The sequence below is a fragment of the Cebus imitator genome, unplaced genomic scaffold (assembly GCF_001604975.1).
Source record: "Cebus imitator isolate Cc_AM_T3 unplaced genomic scaffold, Cebus_imitator-1.0 Scaffold45, whole genome shotgun sequence".
In the NCBI taxonomy this organism is placed as follows: Eukaryota; Metazoa; Chordata; class Mammalia; order Primates; family Cebidae; genus Cebus; species Cebus imitator.
The window spans coordinates 526641-548532 of NW_016107360.1; the positions used below are offsets into that span (position 1 = coordinate 526641).

The following is a 21892-nucleotide window of genomic DNA, read 5'->3' on the forward strand; positions in this document are numbered from 1 at the left end:
TAACATTCCACCACTATTGAAGCTCGTTTTAATCTGTTCAAGAAATAAAATATCCAGAGCCATTCTTAAGCTTACATTATACCCAACTGCTCATTAAATTATAAAGACAAATTTCTACCTTATTAAGAAAAGCAATGATGACAAATCCATACACATAATATTATGGCCAACTATGGTCTCTTTTAACAGGCAAGACTATTATCCTGCCACAGTAGTTCTCAAATGGGGAATTGGTGGTAGTACAAACAAGGATCCTGGCCAGGTGCGGTGGTGCACGCCTGTAGTCCCAGCACTTGAGGAGGCCAAGGCAGGCAGATGATCTGAGGTCGGGAGTCAAGACCAGCCTGACCAGCATGGAGAAACCCCATCTCTACTAAAAATACAAAATTAGCTGGGTGTGGTAGCACATGCCTGTAGTCCCAGCTACTCAGTAAGCTGAGGCAGGAGAATCCCTTGAACCTGGGAGGCAGAGGTTGTGGTAGGCCAAGATGATGCCACTGCACTCCAGCCTGGGCCCCAAGGGCGAACCTCCATCTCAAAATAAACAAAACAAAAGGATCCTGCTTACCATCCTACAGTCAACACGACAGTCGCCCCCACTACAAAGCTGATCTTACAAAATGTCAACTGCACCAAGGTTGAGAAACCTTGTGCCCTATTTATATTCAAAAAAAAAAAAAAAAAAAACAAAAAAAAACTAAGGTTGGGACCCAACTCCAAGATGCCAATTTCCCTGTTTCTTTAAATATTAGAAAAGCGACCCTGTATAGGAAAAGAGGCTTGTTTTTTGTTGCTATGCAGTATGATATACCACGAACCAGTGCTTACAGAGTCTCAGGCTGTTAAAACTTAATAAATACAATTTTCATGGGTCATGATGCAAAGTCAAGGCAAGCAAGTCAGTGCCCAAGCTATCATCTCAGAGCCTTCGAGGTATATGTGGAGGTGGGGGAGGGCAGCAGCACAGGGATTCAGAGAAGAGATACTAGGCCTATTATCAAAGACAAGGAAGGGGCAACAGCAGAGGTACACAAAATGCATTTGCCTTCTTACCTCAGGGCTCACGTACTAGCCAGTCAGGCAATCCAGTTACCTGAACGTTTTTATAGTCTTCCTCTCTATCTCAATGCCTTCATCATCTCTGATCTGTATCATTACTATAGCTTCCAAACTAATTTTGTTTTCCTCACTCTCATTCTCAATTTCATCATTAGTTGGACAAGCTTGCTTTTGGGAATTATCAAACCTAAGTAGAATTCTAGGAACCTCCTGGATTTGTACCAAGTTGTAGATTATAGAAATCTCATTAACTCAATTTCAATGTTAGTCTTTGATTAAAAAAAAAAGAAAGAAAAGAAAAAGATCAATTCCCCCATTACCTATACAATAAAATTTAAGGCAGGAGATCAGAGGATTAATGAATTCAGACATATACATGTGCCACAGACACCAAAAAGAAAAATTAACATTGTTCTGTTCAGTAGGAAGCTGAATATATAAGGAATTCAGGAGAAAGGCCTAGGCATAATCTAGAGCTGAGAGATACCTCTACATCAGTAGGAGTGAAAATGCATGCATGCAAATGCATTATGCCAAGTGAAAGAACAGTCTCAACAAATTACATGCTGCATGATTTATATAGGATTTTTGAAAAGAAAACACATCACTGGTTGCCAGGGGTCAGGAGTGGGCCTGAATGCAAAGTCATGCAGGAGGGAATTCCCCAGAGCATTAGAATCACTCCACATCCTACCTGTTGTATTGGTTAACAAGAATCTGCATGTTTAAAAATTGATACACAATACAACCAAAACAGTGAGTTTTACTATATGTGTTAAAGATAACAAAGCATGAGTGTGATTTACGTTTCTCAGAGACAGTTTAGTGATAACAGAAGTTAAAGGAACAACATAGAGGATACGAAGAGGCTTCTGAAAAGAGGTGGTCAAAAAGAAAGAAAAACAAGAGTTACAGAAAATAGAGAAGCCAAGGTAGGATGAGAATTCCAAAAAAGAAATGTTGGTTAAAGAGTACAAATTTAACAAGGACTATATTGTTTCAACCCCAACTGGTACAGTATAATTCTATTCTGATCATAACCACCTAGGGTTAGCAGAGACTCCACAAGTTAAAGAGTATAATCTTAAAAAAAAAAAAAAAAAAAAAAAAACTACCTGCTCTTCAGACACCACCCACAGATGAGCCACCCACACTTCTGATCAATTTGCTACAAAATCCAGGAGGTTCCTAGAATTCTACTCAGGTTTGGCAATTCCCAAAAGCAAGCTTGTCCAACCAATGGTCTGCAGGTGGCATGTGGTCCAGGATTGCTTTGAATACAGTCCAACCAAAATTCGTTAACTTTCTTAAAACATGTTAAGCTTAAAAATATTGCAAACATCTCATCAGCTATCATCAGTATGACTGTATCTTATCTGTGGCCCAAGACAATTCTTTCAGTGTGGCTCAAAGAATCCTAAATATTGGAACCCCCTGCCTAGACCAACACACCAAACTCAGGAAAATGATAAATTTATCATTACAGTTTTAATTACCAAGGATACAACTGCCAAATGAAGACACGCAGGGGCGAGGTCTGGGGGAATCCAAAACCTTCCATGCCTGGTCTCCATGGAATCAGAGTGCATCATCAGTCTTCCAGCAAGGCACTGTGTTCAGTAACCGGGCAGCTCTCCTGGACCAGAGTCCAGAGCTCGAGGTTTCACTCTAGAGGCATGACTGATTCAATCACTGGCCACCTGGTTGAAATCAATCTTTATATAAAGTCCCTACCTGTCTGAAAAGGCTGAACTGGTTCAAAGCCTCTAATCACATTATGCATCTTTCTAGTGAGCAGCCCACTTCCTAAATCATGTCATTTCATTAACATAAGCTCAGGTATGATCCAAGGAGCTAATAAATAACAGAGACCTTCCTGTTGCTTCCAAAATTCCCACGATTTAATGTCTTCCTCCTAGGAACCTGGAATAAGGGCAAATTCTTCATTATTCAACAAACTGAAATGCACATTTAATATGGGAATTGGGTAGTCACAGGTGATTTTGGAAAGAATAGTCAGGAAAAAGTAGCCAGACTGCTATGTAGTATAAAATAAACTGAAGGTATGGAAGGCAAGAAGTGTGTAAGAAACTGATCACCAACAAGAGGATAAAATGACTAGGACGTGCTGGAATATAGAGCTGAGGAAAGAAAGACGTACAAGTAACTTAGCAAATGCCTTCTTCCACTAGGAGCAAATACTTAGGAGCTTGCTTTGCTAATGCAGTCTTATTTGAGTCATCCTATTGTTAGTGTTCTTAGAGTCAATGTAATATTTAACATGTTGGTCCTTCTTAAAATTATTCTCACTTACCTTTGATTCCTCCACATTCCAACTTATTTTATTGTTTCCAACATTTCCCTTATAACGAAGTCCTCATTGCCACTTCTTTATGTGAGTTAATTATGCCAAAAACGCAAGTACATCTGACTTAAAAAAGATTAAGGACGTCTATGGTAGACTAGGTGGGGGACGGAGGGACGGAGGGACGGAGGGAGGGACGGAGGGACGGAGGGAGGGACGGAGGGACGGAGGGAGGGACGGAGGGACGGAGGGATGGAGGGATGGAGGGACGGACGACACAGGAGAGAATTTCACAAACAGCCTTTTAAGAGTATGTCTGGACTCAACCAAATCACCTAAGTAAAACAACTTGATAGCTAGAAATTGGATAAATAAGATGGCAGAGATGCTTTGGGTTAACAAGGGGCTTTAGTTTTAACAGATGACCAAGAATCAGGACTAATACCTTGAGCCTGTGCCACTTCATTAGAACTGTAATTTCCACACGAAGACCCATAAAAGGGAAAGCCCTCATTTAAAAGGGAGTTGGGTAAAGGGGACGAGAGACACTCAACACAAGAGAAGGAAAACAGCAAGCAAAATTGTCTTGGCTTGGGATCTTTAAGGGTAGGGACAGTTTTCCCTGAGAAGTCGTAACAATCAGCTTGGCTTCGTGAGTTTAGAGTTTCATTTAACATTACTGCAGAATCTATAAAACTTCAAGCCAAGAATTAATGTAATGTTGTTCCAAATTGATAAAGCCCTTGCGACCCCTGGCAGAAGGAACACAAATCCATGCCTCAGAAACACACCCTCATCTCATGCTAGCAGAACTCCTCATGATAAAGTCTTGCCAAACATGGGCTTACAATACAAATTATAGAACAAAGGAGGAAACAAATTATGAGCTAAAGTACATAGAAATCAACAGTGAATTAAACTACCAAGAAGTGCTACTGGCTATAGGGTATAAAGTGTTATGTTCAGAGATTAAAAGGCAAAAGAAGATCAAAAACAGAAAGGGGATTAATCATACATGAAAAAGGACAAAATGGAATTCCAAATAATCAAAAAATGTTTTAAAAGTCCTTAAACAAGACATTAGAAAGAGCTAAAAAAAAAAATGAGAGAACTAGGAAACAAGTTACCTAGGACACAGCATACAAAAACAGCAATATGAAAGAACTTAAGACATACAAGACTGGTTAAGAGTGTATCATACATACCATATACCTAAGGGGAGGGGAAAAGAGTTGTCAGGACCAGAAATGGGGCAGAGTCAAAATTAAAACTAGACAATTTAGATTTTTCTAGAATAAAAATATGAATCAAAGTTTATAAAGGACAATAAATCTGAAGCAAAGGAAAAAAGTATCTAGACACATCATAGAGACTAACATCTAGATAAAATAAATTATCTTAAAGGCATTCAGAAAAAAAGGCAAATTACTTTCCAAGGAATACAATTAGATTGGTTAGACTTCTCAAAAACAGTATGAAAGCTAGGAAACAGCAACATAACCTAGTTTGTAAGTAGCGAGGAGAGGAGGAACTGCAGACTTAGAATTTTATACCCAGACAAACTATCATCATTTAGGTAAGACAGAAATAACCCTGATGAAATTTTGCTCCTGGACTTGTGGAAGCCATCTTGCCTCCCCACAGGGCCTGACAATGAAATACAGATGAAAAGAAAAACTGTGACACTTTTGAGCCCTACAACCTTAATGCCAGCCATAATCCCTGACATCTGAGTTCCCTGAAGCAATCTCTTTACCAGTTTAGTTTTTTTAATTAAGAAAAATGGAACATATGTTAAAACAGAGTTATTGTTAACCTATATAACCTACTCCTTCCCAAAAAATAATCACAGTGTAACTTGTTCAGGAAATATGTCTGAAAGGGAACTTTACGTAGAATTTGAAAATACCTAAGAAGAAAAATAATCAGTTTAGGAGTCTGTAGAAAAGTATCTAAGATAACAAAAGTTGATAAGTTAAAAGGAGGCCTGGAAACCAGTCTGAACAGTGGGTAACTTCATTTATGTTTTTAAGACTGTAAGTCAGTACAGTGTGAAAGAATTGGCAGGACATAGTGCCTGGAGTTAACTGAGAATACTGGAACACTATCCTAATTTTAATTTAAGAAAATTTAAAATAAACCAAAGAGGTTACTGCGTGTCTGCAATTGACAACTATAGAGCAGACTCTTCCAGATTAGCTCAATCTAGCCTTGAGCTCTTACTACTTTCATAGTTGTATATAACCAATAGCAATGCAAAACAATTCATGCCTATAAACATGCAAACAAATTCATTCTCTTGGAATTTCAGTTGACTCCCCCATGAAAAAGCCAGTTTTCTGTTTTAATTCATTTCATCCTACCTGTTTACATTGCATAAATGTTTTTTTGGATTCTACTTTGAACCAGTTTTAACGTGTCTGGTTCTCTCATTAACAAACATGAAAAAATTCTTAAATATGGATGTATATAAAACTCATGATTTTACCTTTTATGTTTTAACACCAACAAAACAAGGCAATGTTTCTAATAGAAACCATATTTCTGAGGTTTAGACAAGTTGTAAAATTTTGTTCTGAGCCAGCTTCTTCATCTAATCAGAAACTTACAGATTTCATTGAAATATAATTTGTTTCATTTAAAATGCATTGATTGAATCTTACAAATTTTATTCTGATTAAGAAACAATTTAATAGTAACTCCCTCAAATCTGCAAAAAATAACTGCTATGTATTTTAATAGGCTTTATTAACTCACCTTTCAGACAATGATGTCCTTAGCATATAAATTGGAACAAGACAAAAGGCCTCTTTGGCCTTTTAAGACATACTACAAGAATCACTTTATGGACAGTCTCTCAGAAATGCTTTCTAGCTTATTACTCAACAAAAAATCCCAAATGTGTGCAATTATCACAGTGAGCTTGAGTGATAATTTTCCAACAGGTAACATAGGCAAAAAAAAAAAAAAAAATGTGTGTAGTATAATATGCATTGGAATGAAAGTCCATCTACCAAATTTTATTGTCATCCCTAAGAACTTTCTCAAATGTGCCAAATTTACTCAAATTCTTAAGTTGTAAATCCTTTGTGTCTTTATGCCTTCTCACCGCCCTTGCAACTGATTACCTTGCCTCTACCACAATTGAGCTGTCTGGAGAAGAGGAAGGAGTCAAGGAGGAAGCAGTCAAGGAGGAGGCACAAGAGCCAGGGGAAAGTTTTGTGGTCATTAATGCTTCCTGGACCACAAGTTTCACTACTTTAAGTACCATTTATCCTTTTGTTCAAAGGCAAATGAAAATATTTCATTTGGTATATAAAAATCTTATACAGTTTTAAATTTAAAGTGAAATTCATGTTGCAGAAGGAAGAGATAAAGTTACAGAAAATTTTCTATGGCAATTCAAATACACATGGGTTATTGAAACGAAGTTATACAGTGTCTTTCCTAAACAGGTTTTAAAGAGGGGGAAAAAAAGCTTCCTGGGCACCCAGATGGCTAGGAAGGCTTGCCTCCTGTTGGTCTATAATCTTAACAGAAACTATTACTTAGATGTTATAATTCATCTTAAAATAATACCCTTTAAGCACTTAGTATTTTAATAGTTAACATCATTTCCAGTCCTAAAATAACCTTACAAGTATTCATTTCTTTATTTTCACAGGTAGGGAAATGAACTTAGAAATTGAGTAAGTTAAAAACACGACATCACTAGTAATTATAAAGAAAGATCTGGGCCTAGGTCTGTTCAACTTCATAGCCTATTTCTATTATACAATACCATTGCTTTGCAATGAATTTCACTAAGTCTCAAATTTGGACTGCAAACAAATTTAGTATCTATTACCATATTTATATCATTTTACTTGGTAATAGAAGGTAAAAAAATAAACATGCTCCAAATATTACAATAGGTCTTTTGCTATTCTGTGTTTATTTTGGTGAAACAAATGGGAACAACAATTGTCATCTCAAGATGATTTACTTTAAGGGCTATGAAAATTTAATATAGTATATACTAAAAAACAAACCTCTTCTGAAACTTTAACACAAAATTGAGTACATTGAACCAGATTATATATATACCCTTTACTTCTGAGAGATTTCTCAGGCATTTTTAATATAACTGCATTTTAATTTTCATTAAAGTTTCATTCTTATCTATACTGTAATAGCATTACTACATTCTTCTCCAAATATCTCTTAACACATTATGGTAGATAACTATAGCAAAAGATATGTTCCAGAACAGTCTTAAACCATAAAGTTCCTGAAACAAATCACCATAACACCTTTAGGTCATCGTGCACATTTTAAGTAATCTGACATTTAAACAGAATTGCATCAAAATTCAGCAAATGAACCACACTACAGTGTTTGTTCCTTCTATATAGTCTCAAGTAAAAAGACTTACCCCATGTTTCTTAGCAGCTGTGACAACTTTAAGGAGGGTATCTTCCTCAACAAATGGCCTCACAGCATCGTGGATAATCACTATTTCTGGCTTAGAGGGTTTACAGTTGAGCTGATCTTCCGCCAGTGCTTTTAGTCCATTGAAAATTGACCTGTGGCGGGTCACTCCAGCTTCGACCAGTGAGATGCGTTTATGCTGATACTTCTGAATAATACTTTTCATTACTTCCATGTTCTCTCCAGTTACTGCCACAACAATGTCCTTTATCCAATATACTCTAAAAGGAAAGTATGTATATTTCATAAGTTAATTCTTAGACAACTAAAGTGAGTAACAAAATTGAATCACTAGTATTGGTATATATTTACATAAGGAGACTAAAAACTACAAGTTAATATGTCAGTCTTATGCATTTTTATTACATCTAGTTAAGAGATTAATGAAAAAGAATTGGTGAGCATTTAATACTAAAGCTCTAGTGTTTCACATTACATAGAATATTTTACATGATGTAGTATATGTATAGTGTCTAGTATACAGTACTACAAGATACCATTTTTTACTTAAGCTAAATTGGAATTAGAGTATCAGATTGTATGAGAAAATAGCCTATATTAAGAATATGCTTTTAAACTTTTTTCCAAATACTTTTCCCTTCAATGAAATAATTCAAAGCACTTTTGAGATCCAAAAGTTGACTGTCACTTTCAAGAAATCCACTAAGTTGACAGCCAACCACTTGAATACCAACAAAGCTGGAAAACTTAGCTAACACAAGCCTTACTAAATATGTAACTTAAATGGGAGAAATCATAGCAATTAATATTGTATAAATAAGGTTTAAGTAAAATGTAAAAGCCTACAATTCATGAAATAGGATTGTTCTATTGAATCATATACAAAGCAATGTTTTTGTTGCAAAACATTTTCAAGACAGAGTCACATTCTGTCCCTTAGGCTGGAATGCAGTGGCATGATCTCGGTTCACTACAACCTCCACCTCCTGGGTTCAAATAATTCTTATGCCTCAGCCTCCCAAGCAGCTGGAATTATAGGCATCTGCCACCATGCCCAGCTATGGTTTTTATTCTTTTTTCCCCCATAGAGATTGGGTTTCACCATATTGGCCAGGCTATCCTAGAACTCCTGACCTCAAGATACCCGCCTGCCTCGGCCTCCCAAACTGTTGGGATTACAAGCATGAGCCAATCCACCCGGCCTATAAAACATTTTCTTAAAGAAGGACCTACTGACATACCAGACTGCAAGTAGTCCACATTACTGAGTTGCTGCTGCATTCAAGTCTGGCAGATTTGTGTTGAACACCAGTGCTAATGGAGACAAATATCACTGTAGACTCAATATTCTACAGCCCAAAAGCCCAGACCAAGACAACTATCTCTGATCCATGATATAAACTCTGAATAAAGACTTAATTTTTAATTTTTAGCCTATGAGATTCTATACTTTCATGCTAGAACAGTTAAGTGTTTAGAATATTTTTAAAGATATGGAAGGGCCTGAAAATTACTGCATAAGGATTACCTTTACTGAAAAATGAAAGTTAACATTGGGTTGCTTTGTTATTCAGTAATGTCCCCTACCTCTTGTTATTGAACAGACCCTTACCACAGCCCAAAACCCCATTCTGCCTGTAGCTAAAACAAGATTACACTGATGAATAAAACCAAGAGCTACTTTACATGTGGCACTGTCTTTTCATTTTAAGCACATTTCTTTAATGAATGTTTACTGAGCGCCAATACATTATCAGCATCAGCCAGGCATGGCTGCTCACGCCTGTGATCCCAGCACTCTGGGAGGCTGAGGCAGGTGGATCACTTGAGGTCAGGAGTTCGAGACCACCCTGGCCAACATGGTGAAAACCGTCTCTACCAAAAGTATAAAAAATTAGCTGGGTGTGGTGACACATGACTAATCCCAGCCACTCGGGAGGCTGTGGCAGGTGAATCGCTTGAACACAACAGGCAGAGGTTGAAAGGAGCCAAGATCGTGCCACTGTACTCTAGGCTGTGCAACAGAGTAGGACTGAGACAAAAAAAAAAAAGCACTGAGGATACAATAGAAAAAAGCCCAGGCATGAAACAAAAACACCAATCAATAAATGCAAGCTGTCAAACAGAATGAACTCCAAGTTCAGGACAGCCTGTAGGCTGAGTAGCTGAAGAGTCTGAAGGAGGGTTTGAGAATGTTCTCTAATAAAAGGGAGTCTGCACTGAAATACAAGGGGTGGGTGGCAGGTAAGCAGGCAAAGGGGCTAGGAGTGAGAGAGAGAGGAGTGGTCCAAGTAGAGGCCATGGTAAGGTCCTCACGGGCTGAGAGGAAGCAGAGCTGGAGTTCCCCAAGCAAGGAAAAGGGCCCATGCAGAACCTGGAGACCCTATCCTAGGGGTTTTAACCTTTAATCCTAAAAAGAGGATAGGCACCCATAGAAAAGCTTTAAGCAGGTGAGTGCACTCATGCTTAAAGCCAATGTTCCCTCATTATGTTCTAATAGGAGTTTTTGGATAAACAGAATAATGAACCCAGAAAGATGTGCACTTCCTTACTCATGAAACCTGTGACTATGCTACCTTAAACGGCAAACAGGACTTTATGGAGGTGATTAATGATTTTGAAACAGGGAAATGGTCCTCAATTATCTAGGGGGATCCAATGTAATCACAGGAGTCCTTATAAAGGAAAGGAGGCCATAGGAGAGTCAATGGAGAATATGTGATGACAGAAGCAGATGTCAGACTGATGCAGGGCCCCAAGCCAAAGAACACGAGTGGCCTCTAGAATTTTATTTTTTGAGACAGTCTCACTCTGTCACCCAGGCTGGAGTACAGCGGTGCATTCTTGGCTCATGCAACCTCACTCCCAGGTTCAAACAATTCTCCTGCCTCAGCCTCCCAAGTAGCTGAGATTGCAGGCACCTGCCACCACACTTGGCTAATTTTTTTTTTTTTAGTAGAGATGAGGTTTCACCGTACTGTCTAGGCTGGTCTCAAATTCCTGACCTCAGGTAATCCACCCACCTCAGCCTCCCAAAGTACTGTAATTATAGGAGTGAGCCCCATACCTGGCTGGCCTCTAGGATTTAGAGGAAGGCAAGGAAATGGATACTCCCCAGATCTTCCAAAAGGAATGCAGTTTTGCCCACACCTTGACACAGCTCAGTGAAACTAAACTGAGACTACTGACCTCCAAAGTTGTAAGAGAATGTGGTTTTAAGCCATTTAGTTTGTGGTAATTTTAATAGCAGCAATAGGAAACACAAGAGCATAAATTTTACTCTGACTGCAGGGAGGAAAAAGGATTCGGCAAAGAGAGAAACGATACAGAGAGACCAAGTGGAGGCGGCTGCTATAATCTGGGCAATGCAATGATGGTGGCCTGGGTCCCATATGGAGCTTGTATTTGGGATTTTAGAGATAGTATATTCTAGAGGTAATCATCTACATAAGTAAGGAAGAAAAAGTAACGAAATAAGACAAGTATCACATAACAAAAGCCAATATAAATTAAGTACCATATCTTAAGCATTTTTCATAGTTTAACTCTTGTAATCTTTACAATACCTCTACACAATCTCTCAAATAAGAAACAAAAACATTAGAATATATAATCACATTTTTCGTATACTACTATCTCACTCTAAAAGAATTGAAGCAGTAAGAAATGTTTACCATTTTTCAAGATAATGCATTTCATTTTATTTCCTCTTCTAGAATGTAGGCTCTATAATAGAAACAATGTCTGCTTCATCCATTGCCTTACACCTAATACCTAGTGGCTGCTCAGTATGTATTTGTTGAATAAATGACCCTGATCTGTCTCATCTACCGGGGCAGTGTAACATCTTACAACACAGCATAGTCTCAAGAATTATGAAAACAAAGGAGGCTCTCATTACCCTGACTAGCTACAAATATATAAATAAATCCAAGAATGAAAAAAGCATTCACTATGCAATGTGATTTTGTTGATTGTTTTGCTTCTAGGTATTTGACTCTCTGCTCTGATTTCTACATCCTAAGGCTCCTTGAGAGCCAGGATTGCTTTCATGTTCCACACACCTTGAGAGGATTTTAATCACAATCAAACAAAAGTAATACCATTCAGAACTCCAAAGAATCATCTGTGGTAATTAGTACAGGCAATGAAAGTGATTCCAGAATAAGACTGGACATGGGTTATTTCCTAGGCCTTTCATTGCAAATTTAGCAATTGCAGAACTTAAACTGCACTCGCAGTTTCAAATTGAAGTTCTCAGCAAGTGGTAAGTGACAGTTCTTCAATCCCTCTTACATGTGGGATTTCCCAAGGTTCTGGCTCCACTGCCACAGCTGTGACCCAGAGTCATCTCTAGCCTAGAGATGACTCTCAGCTGTTTCCTCTTACTCTTATCTCAATACAATCCATTCTCACCACTTCTCGATGATCTTTCTCAAGCACAAATCTGAGGTCATCCCTTGCAAGGCCCTTCAGGACCTGACCTCAGCCTACCTCATGCACATCATTTGGTCTCTTCCATTCCCTCTTACTCTCATACCAAACTGCTCCCTGAAGGGAAAGCATCTCTCACACTCAGTTATTTGCATATACCGCTTACCTGGCCTCTCAACACTGACGCCATCCCTCTCTCCCCACCGCACCTCCTCAGCTCTTGCCCGAGTTCTACTTACTTACTCATCAGTTTTCAGCTCACAGATGGCCTCCTCCAGCAGGAAGCTATCCCTCACTGTCATTCTGGGTACAACATCCCTGCTTCTCAGCTTGCAGAGTGCTTATATACACAGAGACTCTTTTGAACTATACTGCACTCTGTTTATAACCTTATCTTCCTCACTAGGCTGCCAACTCATAGAAAGCAAAAACTAGGCCCCAGAACTCGGTGCGTACTCAACTTCCAGTAACATAGTAGAAATAACACTTAAGATATATGGAACATTTGTTAGGTCCCAGGCAATGTGTAGAATATTTTGTATTATCTCAATATCCATATCAGCTCTATAAAGCACATTTTCATTATCTCGGCTTTACACATGAGAACACAGGCAGTAACCTGCCCATTATCACAGAGCTTAGAAACTAAGGGACCAAGCTGTGAGCTCAGTCTGACTTTGAAGCCTGCAACTTTAGCCTGTGTAAATGCACCAGCACTGTCTCTGAGAGGAAGGTGTAAAATCCAGGAGAGTAAAAATCATTTTGGATCATTGTATCTACAGCACTTCATTTATATTAAGGTTGAAACACATAACATTTCTGCTTTTATAGTCAAAACCACTCAGGTTTCTTACAGTTTCTTGTAACTCAAGCAGAAGTAGGCCTTCTTTCATGTGTTCATTTAGTCATTTAACAAACACCAAGTATCTAGCAGTTGCCAAGCACTATGTTTCTAGCATAGTTCTAGCATAGTGACTGGCAAATGCTAGATACTGGCCAGTCAGTAATGAACAAAGACTGACAGAATTCCTGACCTCTCAGCCACATGTCAATAAGTACATGTTAAATAAATCTGGAGAGGAGAATGCTTTGAATAATTTGGCATAAAAACTGCTTAGATTTATAGAAAGCTACTAAAAGCAACTATTTCATATATACTCCAGTTGTTTATTAGTGTGACATGTTAACTTTTTAAAACAGGAGTTATAAGTACATTTTCAACTAAATCGGTAGGATTTTGAAGCGAAGAGATTACAACTTGTCCTTTAAACTCTTCACCTGTTACTTTTCATAGTTTATTCTACCAGCAAAATTGGTTAAACTTTTAAAGAAATCAGGTTGCTACTTTTTAATGACTTTACATTGACTTAAATGTTAGAATGTGATGTAGAAGAATTAAAAGGAAGATAGGATAACACTTGACATAAAGTAGTCACTCCAGTATCTGTTCAATGAATTAACTCCCAATTTTACTAGATTGACTTAAAATAACCAAAATTCTGCCGGGCGCGGTGGCTCACGCCTGTAATCCCAGCACTTTGGGAGGCCGAGGCGGGTGGATCACGAGGTCAAGAGATCGAGACCATCCTGGTCAACACGGTGAAACCCCGTCTCTACTAAAAATAGAAAAATTCAGCTGGGCATGGTGGCGTGTGCCTGTAATCCCAGCTACTCAGGAGGCTGAGGCAGGAGAATTGCCTGAACCCGGGAGGCGGAGGTTGCGGTGAGCCGAGATCGCGCCATTGCACTCCAGCCTGGGTAACAAGAGCGAAACTCCGTCTCAAAAAAATAAAAAAATAAAAAAATAACCAAAATTCTGTTCCATCAGACAGAAAACAGCCAAAGTAGATGTAAATAATTACAGACACTTATGGCCTTACACTATTTCCAACAATTGTGTGAGACTCTAAACAGAAAATGTCGTTTTAAACCAGTATTTCTCAAACTGCTGGTTTCAGGACCCACTGGAGTGTCATCAAACAAGTTTATAGTAAGTTTTAGACCAACATTATTGCGTAAATATAATGAAAATTAATATAACAGTAAAATGAAAATGCATAACACAGAGATAAGTTGTTTTCATGAATTTTCTTTCAAATATGTTTAAGTGTATAATAAGTGAATATGTGTTTGTCACTGAGCCATGAGGCAAAAATGTCATTTCTGTAACAGGTTACAAAAGAATTTTGGAAAACACTGTTTTAGACCTCTCTTCAAAGATAACAGGCTTATAAAGCTATTTTGATCATCAACCAAGCATACACCCAGTACTTGCAAGTACTGTTTGTATTCCAAAGGATTTATTCACATTCTTTTCTAGTTATAGAATTCAAAGTCTTTTACAGTATTAAAATTTAATAATGTAAAATCATAGGACTGAAAAACACTTTAAGTACCTTACATAGTGCCTACAGATCAAATATTTGCTGAATAAAGAAAGGGATCTAGTTTACCGCTTAACTGAGGACAAGTCCACACCAAACCCCCAGCAGCCTAATTCCGTCAAGTTCTCCTGAATATTTCCTTTCTAGCACATTCCATAGGCAAACAGGAACCTAGCCCTAAGCTCTATTACACCTACAGACATCGCAGAAGAAATATAGTATCTCAAAAGTTATTTTCTCCTGTAATAACAAATACTGCTTACTGGAAAACTTGGCCCAGACAGTTTTAACTGATCAGCTGGGAACAGAACATTTTAACAAATGTTTTATGAAACAGATGGGAAAGATCAGGCCCTGTTAACACCTCTGAAGCCCTCTCATCCAGTCTGCAGAAGTTTGGCTGCAAAGGGACAGTGGCAGCTGCTGCTCATTACCATGACAGCCTTCACGGAAACTTGGTCACTGGATTGTACTATGGACCTAATTCATAGACTTCTGTTTCTCTATACTGACCCTGACGTTTTAGCAGCAAAATATTGAATTGGCATGAGGAGGCTGGCTCTTGGATTACCTTTGCAATGTCAAGCCTTCCTACTATGGCCGATGAAGGCTGCCGGTTGTCAGGCCTTAGCCTACCTGCCTTAGTCTTAGCACTTATTTTGAAAGCATTCCATGGGGTCTTTTGGAAATGCAACACTGATCTGTTATCATCTGACCTGTACAAAATACAAATCCCATGACTCAGACTTGACCCTTTCATTAAGGAAGCCTTGAGACAAAATTTTAAGTCAAATTCATCTAACCACTCAACTAAAAGCATTCCTTTCTCATAATGAATCTCTAATACAGTTCATTACTAAGAGCTATCAACACTGGCTCCTAAATATTTCTTCTGTCCATTCCCATTATCTCAGCCAAATTCAAGTGATCAACATCATTCATCTGGACTAACATTTATATCTTTACATGTGTATCTTGTTCAACAGTATTTGCTGTGGTTTTGAGAAATATAGGACAGAATATGTAAAACACAAGAAAACAATGGACAAAAGTTTAAAAACTAAGCTAATATACTGAAACACACACTATGGAGTCTTAATAATGAAACAGACTTTCATTGATTACCAAGCCCAATCTCACTCTGCAGATTAAGTTTCCATAATATCAACACATACAGATCTACAAAGCCGATTTTTCATCCCAAATTTACCTGCAGTTGTCAGACTCAAGGAGACTAATTTTCTCCAGCCAAACTGATAAGATTATGAAACATAAATCAAAGTGGCAAAAGATTAACATATAATGATACACACAAGTATCACAAGGTCTAGAATACTTTTTCATCAGTGGAACAGCACATTTTCCTGTAGAAGATTTATAGGGGAAGCAGAGTTATAACAAACATGACAAGCATGAAACTATCTAAAGGAAAAACTTATCTTAAGCATTGTCCTCCACCTAAGAGAGCTCAAAAACCTCATTAACTATGAGGAAAGCCCTGCCAGACCTTGTTCAAATCCACTGTCAGGAATTCCCACTCCTACCCAACCCATCACCAAGTTGGAATAAGCATGGCTGAAGTTTGCCTCTCTTCTTTGCTTTTGTTGTAGTTATCTTAGTCTATTTTTCAGCTATTCCAGGTTGACTACCCCCTCAGTCCCACACACACTTTATGACACTTTCCTTAGATATTTAAATCAGAAATCAGATTACTGGCAGGAATTTTTGCCTCCTACGTCAGATACAGGGAATATTTTTTTAAAAACAGTAAAATCTAGATACATGAATTGGTCAATTATGAGTGAATGTTACTGTTTGTCAGAGCTTTATGCCCTTGCCAATAACACCATCGTCATGATTCCTTGGAGCAACATTTCCTTATAGAATCTCAGGTCACAAAGTGATAGTTATCTAAGGGATTATTACCCCTAATCTCAGTTCCTTGTTAGTAAAAGGTGAAAAGTAAGATTCCCTTTCGTTTATAACCTGGGGTTTAATAATTATATTTCAATTCGGTTAAAATGTCAAAACAACTTTTGAAATCCTAGAAACATTTTTAATCAGCTTCTGAAAGGATCTAGTTCCCAGCATAACATAAAAATGAGTTGTTATATGTGATCCTTCCTAGTTATATCATATGCACAAATCTGGACTACCAGCTGTATAATCTTTAAGAATGAAGTATATTAACCTATACACACATTCATATATACTAATACATATGTATATGCATATACATGATTCTTAATCATAGTATACAAATTATATCCACAAACAACATAATCTTGATACCTTCAATACTTAACTGTAAATCTCCATTTTCTCGGAGCCTTTAACCAACATGCTTCAGATACTGGAGAATTCAGAGGTACTTTTGAATATCATTTAATCTGATAATTAGTTTTCCAAGCTATTTCAATAGTGCAAAGTAGGACTTGGCTAAACTAGAAACTCTTTTCCAATTTTGTCAAAAACAAAATGAAAAAGGAATCTGAAGTTCCAGTGAATTCACAAAATTGATTTTCTTTCAATGTCGCCTCCAACTACTTGATTTTAGAAGAATAGCTTTTTTAATGTATGGCATGTCTGAAAAGCAGAAAACTTCCTTCACTTGTCTACCTTAGGCACTAAGGATCTCATTGTATCAAAATGTAGTGTCTCTTAATTCCCCCAAGGCCATAGAGCGCCTAACTCAAGTCATTAGCTGTGCTGATTCTCAGCCATAGAATAAGGCTCAGTATCTACTAAAGATCTGAGAGTTTTACTAGTCCTCTTGAAGTATTCAATCAGGTGTCCTCTTTTCAGTGTTCTACCCCACCTTCAGGGGTACCCTGTGCCTCTGATGTCTGTACTTTTCCAAGGTCCTATAACTTTAATCATCTGACTTCCTAAGAAGTTCAGGTGGAGCTTCAGTTCTACCTCACAGCTTATGTTTCAGCTTTCCGAGGCACATTATATCTCATTAGGTTACCACTCGCTCATCTCCTGAGTGTATGAGTACTTATCTGCTGCACTGCCTCTCATTCATTCTCTCTTCTGTAGCTATGCATTTTTTGCTCCTTTAGGTGGGTCAAGGAAAGAGTAGAAACAAAAATATGTATAAGTAGCAGCCTTTAACTAGAGGCAAGACTAGCCATGTTGCTTTACAATTTCCTATCCCGATTTAGGAATTTGGGGCCAAAGTTTGCAAGTTTCTCCCTTCTCTTTTGTAGTCCCCAATTAAATTTTGGTTCAAAATTCCAAAAGACAAATCAACCCATAAGAGTTATTTTCAATGGTAGTTTGAATTTCTTAGGTGAGAAAGAAGAAAAAAAAAATTCTCAACTTCTCAGCCCTCTATTAGTGAGATAGCAAAAGTTTGGGCAAGGAAAATCCTTACTTATGAGGGGCATATAAAACGAATTTTGAAGTCAAATTGAGGGCATCAATTTCAAACTACTATAAGGCTACAGTAACCCAAACAGCACAGTACTGGTACACAATAGACACAGACCAACGGAACAGAGAACCCAAAAATAAAGTCAACAAAAATAAGCAATGGAAACAGAACTCCCTGTTCCATAAATGTTGGTGGAAGAGCTGGCTATCTATATCCAGAGGAATAAAACTGGACCCCCACCTTTCACCATACACAAAAATTAACTTGAGATAGATTAAAGATTTAAATGGAAGACCTCAAACTGTAAGAATCCTAGACGAAAACCTAGGAAACACCATTCTAGGCATCAGTCTTGGGACAGAATTTGTGACTAAGTCTTCAAAAGCAACTGCAACAAAAACAAAAATTGACAACTGAGAGCAAATTAAACTAAACAGCTTCTGCACTGCAGCCAGGTGTAGTGGCTCACACTTGCAATCCCAGAACTTTAGGAGGCCAGGATAGGTGGATCACCCAGGCTCAACAGCTCAAGAAGAGCCTAACCAGCCTGGCCAACATGGCTAACCCCCATTTCTACAAAAAATACAAAAAAATTATCTGGGCATGGTGGCACCTGCCTGCAGTCCCACCTACTTGAGGGCCTGAGGTGGGAGGATCACTTGAGCCAAGGAGGCTAAGGCTACAGTGACCTGAAATCCCACCACTGTACTCCAGCCTGGGTGGCAAAGTGAGACCCTATCTCCAAAACAATGNAAAAAAAAAAAAAAAAAAAATGCTATCAGAGTAAACAGTTTTTCCATTATCCAGCAAAGGCCTAATATCCAGAATCTACAAAGAACTTTAAACAACTGAACCAGCAAAAAAACAAATAACCACATTAAAAATGCAAAATGACATGAACACACACTCCTGAAAAGACAACATGGAAGTATCCAGCAAACAAAAAAATTCTCTACATCAGTAGTCAGAAATGCAAATCAAAACCACAATGAGATACCAGTCAGGATAGCTATTATGAAGAAGTAAAAAAAAAAAAAGATGCTAGCAAGGTTGCAGAGAAAAGGGGAACACTTACACAGTGCTGGTGGGAATGTCAATTAGTTCAGCCAGTGTGGAAAGAAGTTTGGAGCTCTCTCAAAGAACTCAGAACTACCATTCAACCCAACAATCTCATTAGTGGATATATATTCAAAAGAAAACAAATGCTTCTACCAAAAAGATACATGCACCATGTTCATCACAGCGCTATTCACAACAGCAAACACATGGAATCAACCTAGGAACCTATCAATGATGAACTGGATAAAGAAAATGTAGTACATATTGAACACTATGTAGCCATAAAAAGAAGAAAATCAAGTTCTTTGCAGCAACATGGAGGCAGCTGGAGGCTGTTATTCTAAGCAAATTAACAGAGGAACAGAAAACCAAATACATGTTCTCACAAGATGGATCTCAACAATGGGTACTCATGAACATAAAGATGTCAACAACAGACATTGGAGAATATTATATAGAGGGCAAAGCTTGAAAAACTATTCAGTATTACACTCATTACCTGGGTGATGGGACCAATCATACCGTAAACATCAGCATCACAAGATATACCCAAGTAATAAATCTATACATACCCTCTGAATCTAAAATAGAAGTTGATGAAAAAAAACTTTTGAGCATCACATACAGCTCTTGAAAAACAAGAAATGACATTCTCTCAGAATTACCTAGATGATTGACAGTGGTGACACCCAATTAATTTTCTTATTTGGGACAATGAGAACTGCAGTTTCTTTAATAAGTAAAAAGCATGCATAATTTCTCAACAGAGCAAAAAAAAAGTAGTCTAAGACATTTTATACTTCTATATCCTTTTCCTTATTTGAATTTGTATAAATTATCTTTTTTAATGAAGTGACTGAGGACTTTTGGCACCATACCCTAAGAAAACAATAGTCTGTAGGGTTGATCTTTTACAGAAGGAGATAAGGGCTTTCCCTTGGCAAATGGCCACCCACACACTGCTATAAAGGAAGCTTTCCAAGGACTTACTAGGATATACCCAACGTATAATCATGTTCCGTAAGTTCTTCAGACATAATAGTGATAAAAATGAGCCATGAAGTGTTTCAGAATGGAAATTTTGATGAATTACTATCGCTATTAGGATTTTATGACTGCTGTTATTAAGTAAAAGTGGAAGACAAGCAGTTTTTTATTTTCCATTAACAAGGCCTTTCCAAACATTCTTTTGCCTTAAAAGTGGGTATGTTAGTCCGTTTTCACACTGCTATAAAGAACTGCCCAAGATTGAGTAATTTATAAAGGAAAAACATTTAATTTACTCATAGTTCAGCATGGCTGGGGAGGCCACAGGAAACTTACAATCATGGTGTAAAGTGAAGGAAAAGCAAAGTACCTTCTTCACAAGGTAACAGGAGAGAGAATGAACACAGAAGGAACTACCAAAAACTTATAAAAGTGCCACATCTGTGAGACCTCATTATCAAGAGAACAGCACTGGGCAAACCACCCCCACGATTCAATTACCCACACCTGATCTCTGCTCCACGATTCAGTTACCTCCACCTGATCTCTACCTGTCCCATGATTCAATTACCTCCACCTCATCTCTCCCTTGACACACAGGATTATGGGGATTGCCAAACCGTATCAGTAAGATGTTTAGTGTCCGCCTATCTTAGGCTGCCTCAGAAGATGCAAAAAATTCAATTTAATGCAAAAGTTTTCTCCATGGGACAAAAGTCCAGGGTAGAAATGACTATAATCCCCTATAGCTAATTACCAAGCAGATAAAGATCCTGATGGCCACTGTGTCCCATGGAAATGTCTGCATATATGAGCTATGTTGTCACAATGTTCATGGCACTGAATATTTTAGGTAAGTGGTTCGTGGAATGGTTTCAGAGACCCCTCCCTCCACCGCCCAGAATTGAGGCTTACATCCCTATCCACCCTTGAAAGGTTACTAAGTTCTGCTCCTCTCCCCTCCTGCAGCACCTAGTAATTAGCGCAGTTGGGCTCATGGAAGGTGCTCGGTAAATTTAAAAAAACACACACAAGGAAAACACACCCTGGAAACTAAGCGTGCCCGTACTACTCAATCCACGCATGCGCAGATGCAGAGCCCAGGACAGCGAGACTATACCGACAGCTTCTTCCTCAGGCCACAGTTAGAACTCCAAGTCGCTTATTCCCAACCCATGCACTCTCTAATCCCGTGCCACACGCCGGGCCGTCCCCACCACCTCATTTGCCTGGGCATGTAAAGGGCTCGGTGGGGCAGCTGCAGCTTTGCCTGTCTGTTAAAGGCCAGAGCGTCCCATCTCTGAAATGCCGGAGGGAACAGAGCTCAAGCTTGAATAACTGAGGGCGGCCCGGCAGTCCCTGAGGTGAAGACGCCAGCGCGAGAGCACCGGCAGGGCGGGGAGCGGGAGGCCCGGCCGCAGGGAACCGCGGGGCGTACCCGGCGCCACTTACCTCTCCAGGGCCTGCAGGGTGTAGCTGATGAGCGGCCTTTCCAGGATGGGGCAGAATTGCTTCGGGGTGGGGACACCCATCCTCTCTCCGCACCCCCCCGCCGGCAACACCGCAGCCACCGCGAGCGAGTGGCGTCCGGGCTGGGCCGCAGCCGCGTTCTGCAGTGAGGCGGAAGCCGCTTGGTCCGCGCCTTGCTGACTGCTCAGGCAAGGACCCGGCTCCGTGGGCCTGGAGCTGCCCGGCGGCCCGGATTCCATGGCTGCAGGCTGAGCGGCGGGCCACACTAGCCCCGGGCCGATGCGACCCCACGCTGCTCCCACCCTCGGCCGGGGTCGCGGAGTGAAGAGCAGACCACCGAGAGAGTCTCAGAGGGCGGAAGACGAAGGCGCCCCCCTGAGCCGC

General features: G+C 39.1%; 1 protein-coding gene across 7 annotated transcripts in view; it reads right to left on the minus strand.

The window, feature by feature from the left end:
* Positions 1–21891, minus strand: part of CRPPA (CDP-L-ribitol pyrophosphorylase A) — a 324254-nt gene extending 302363 nt beyond the window's left edge. For 5 of the 7 annotated variants that reach the window (XM_017526901.2, XM_017526899.2, XM_017526897.2 and 2 more), the window contains exons 1-2: positions 21491–21891; positions 7779–8055 (exon numbers count right to left, since the gene is read on the minus strand). In XM_017526901.2, the coding sequence (XP_017382390.1) occupies positions 7779–8055; positions 21491–21747 (534 nt within the window). In that variant the 5' untranslated portion in view covers positions 21748–21891. The remainder of the gene's footprint in view (positions 1–7778; positions 8056–21490) is intronic. The other 2 variants (XM_017526900.2, XM_017526895.2) reach the window with 1 other exon arrangement.
* Between the last annotated feature and the right edge of the window lies 1 nt (position 21892).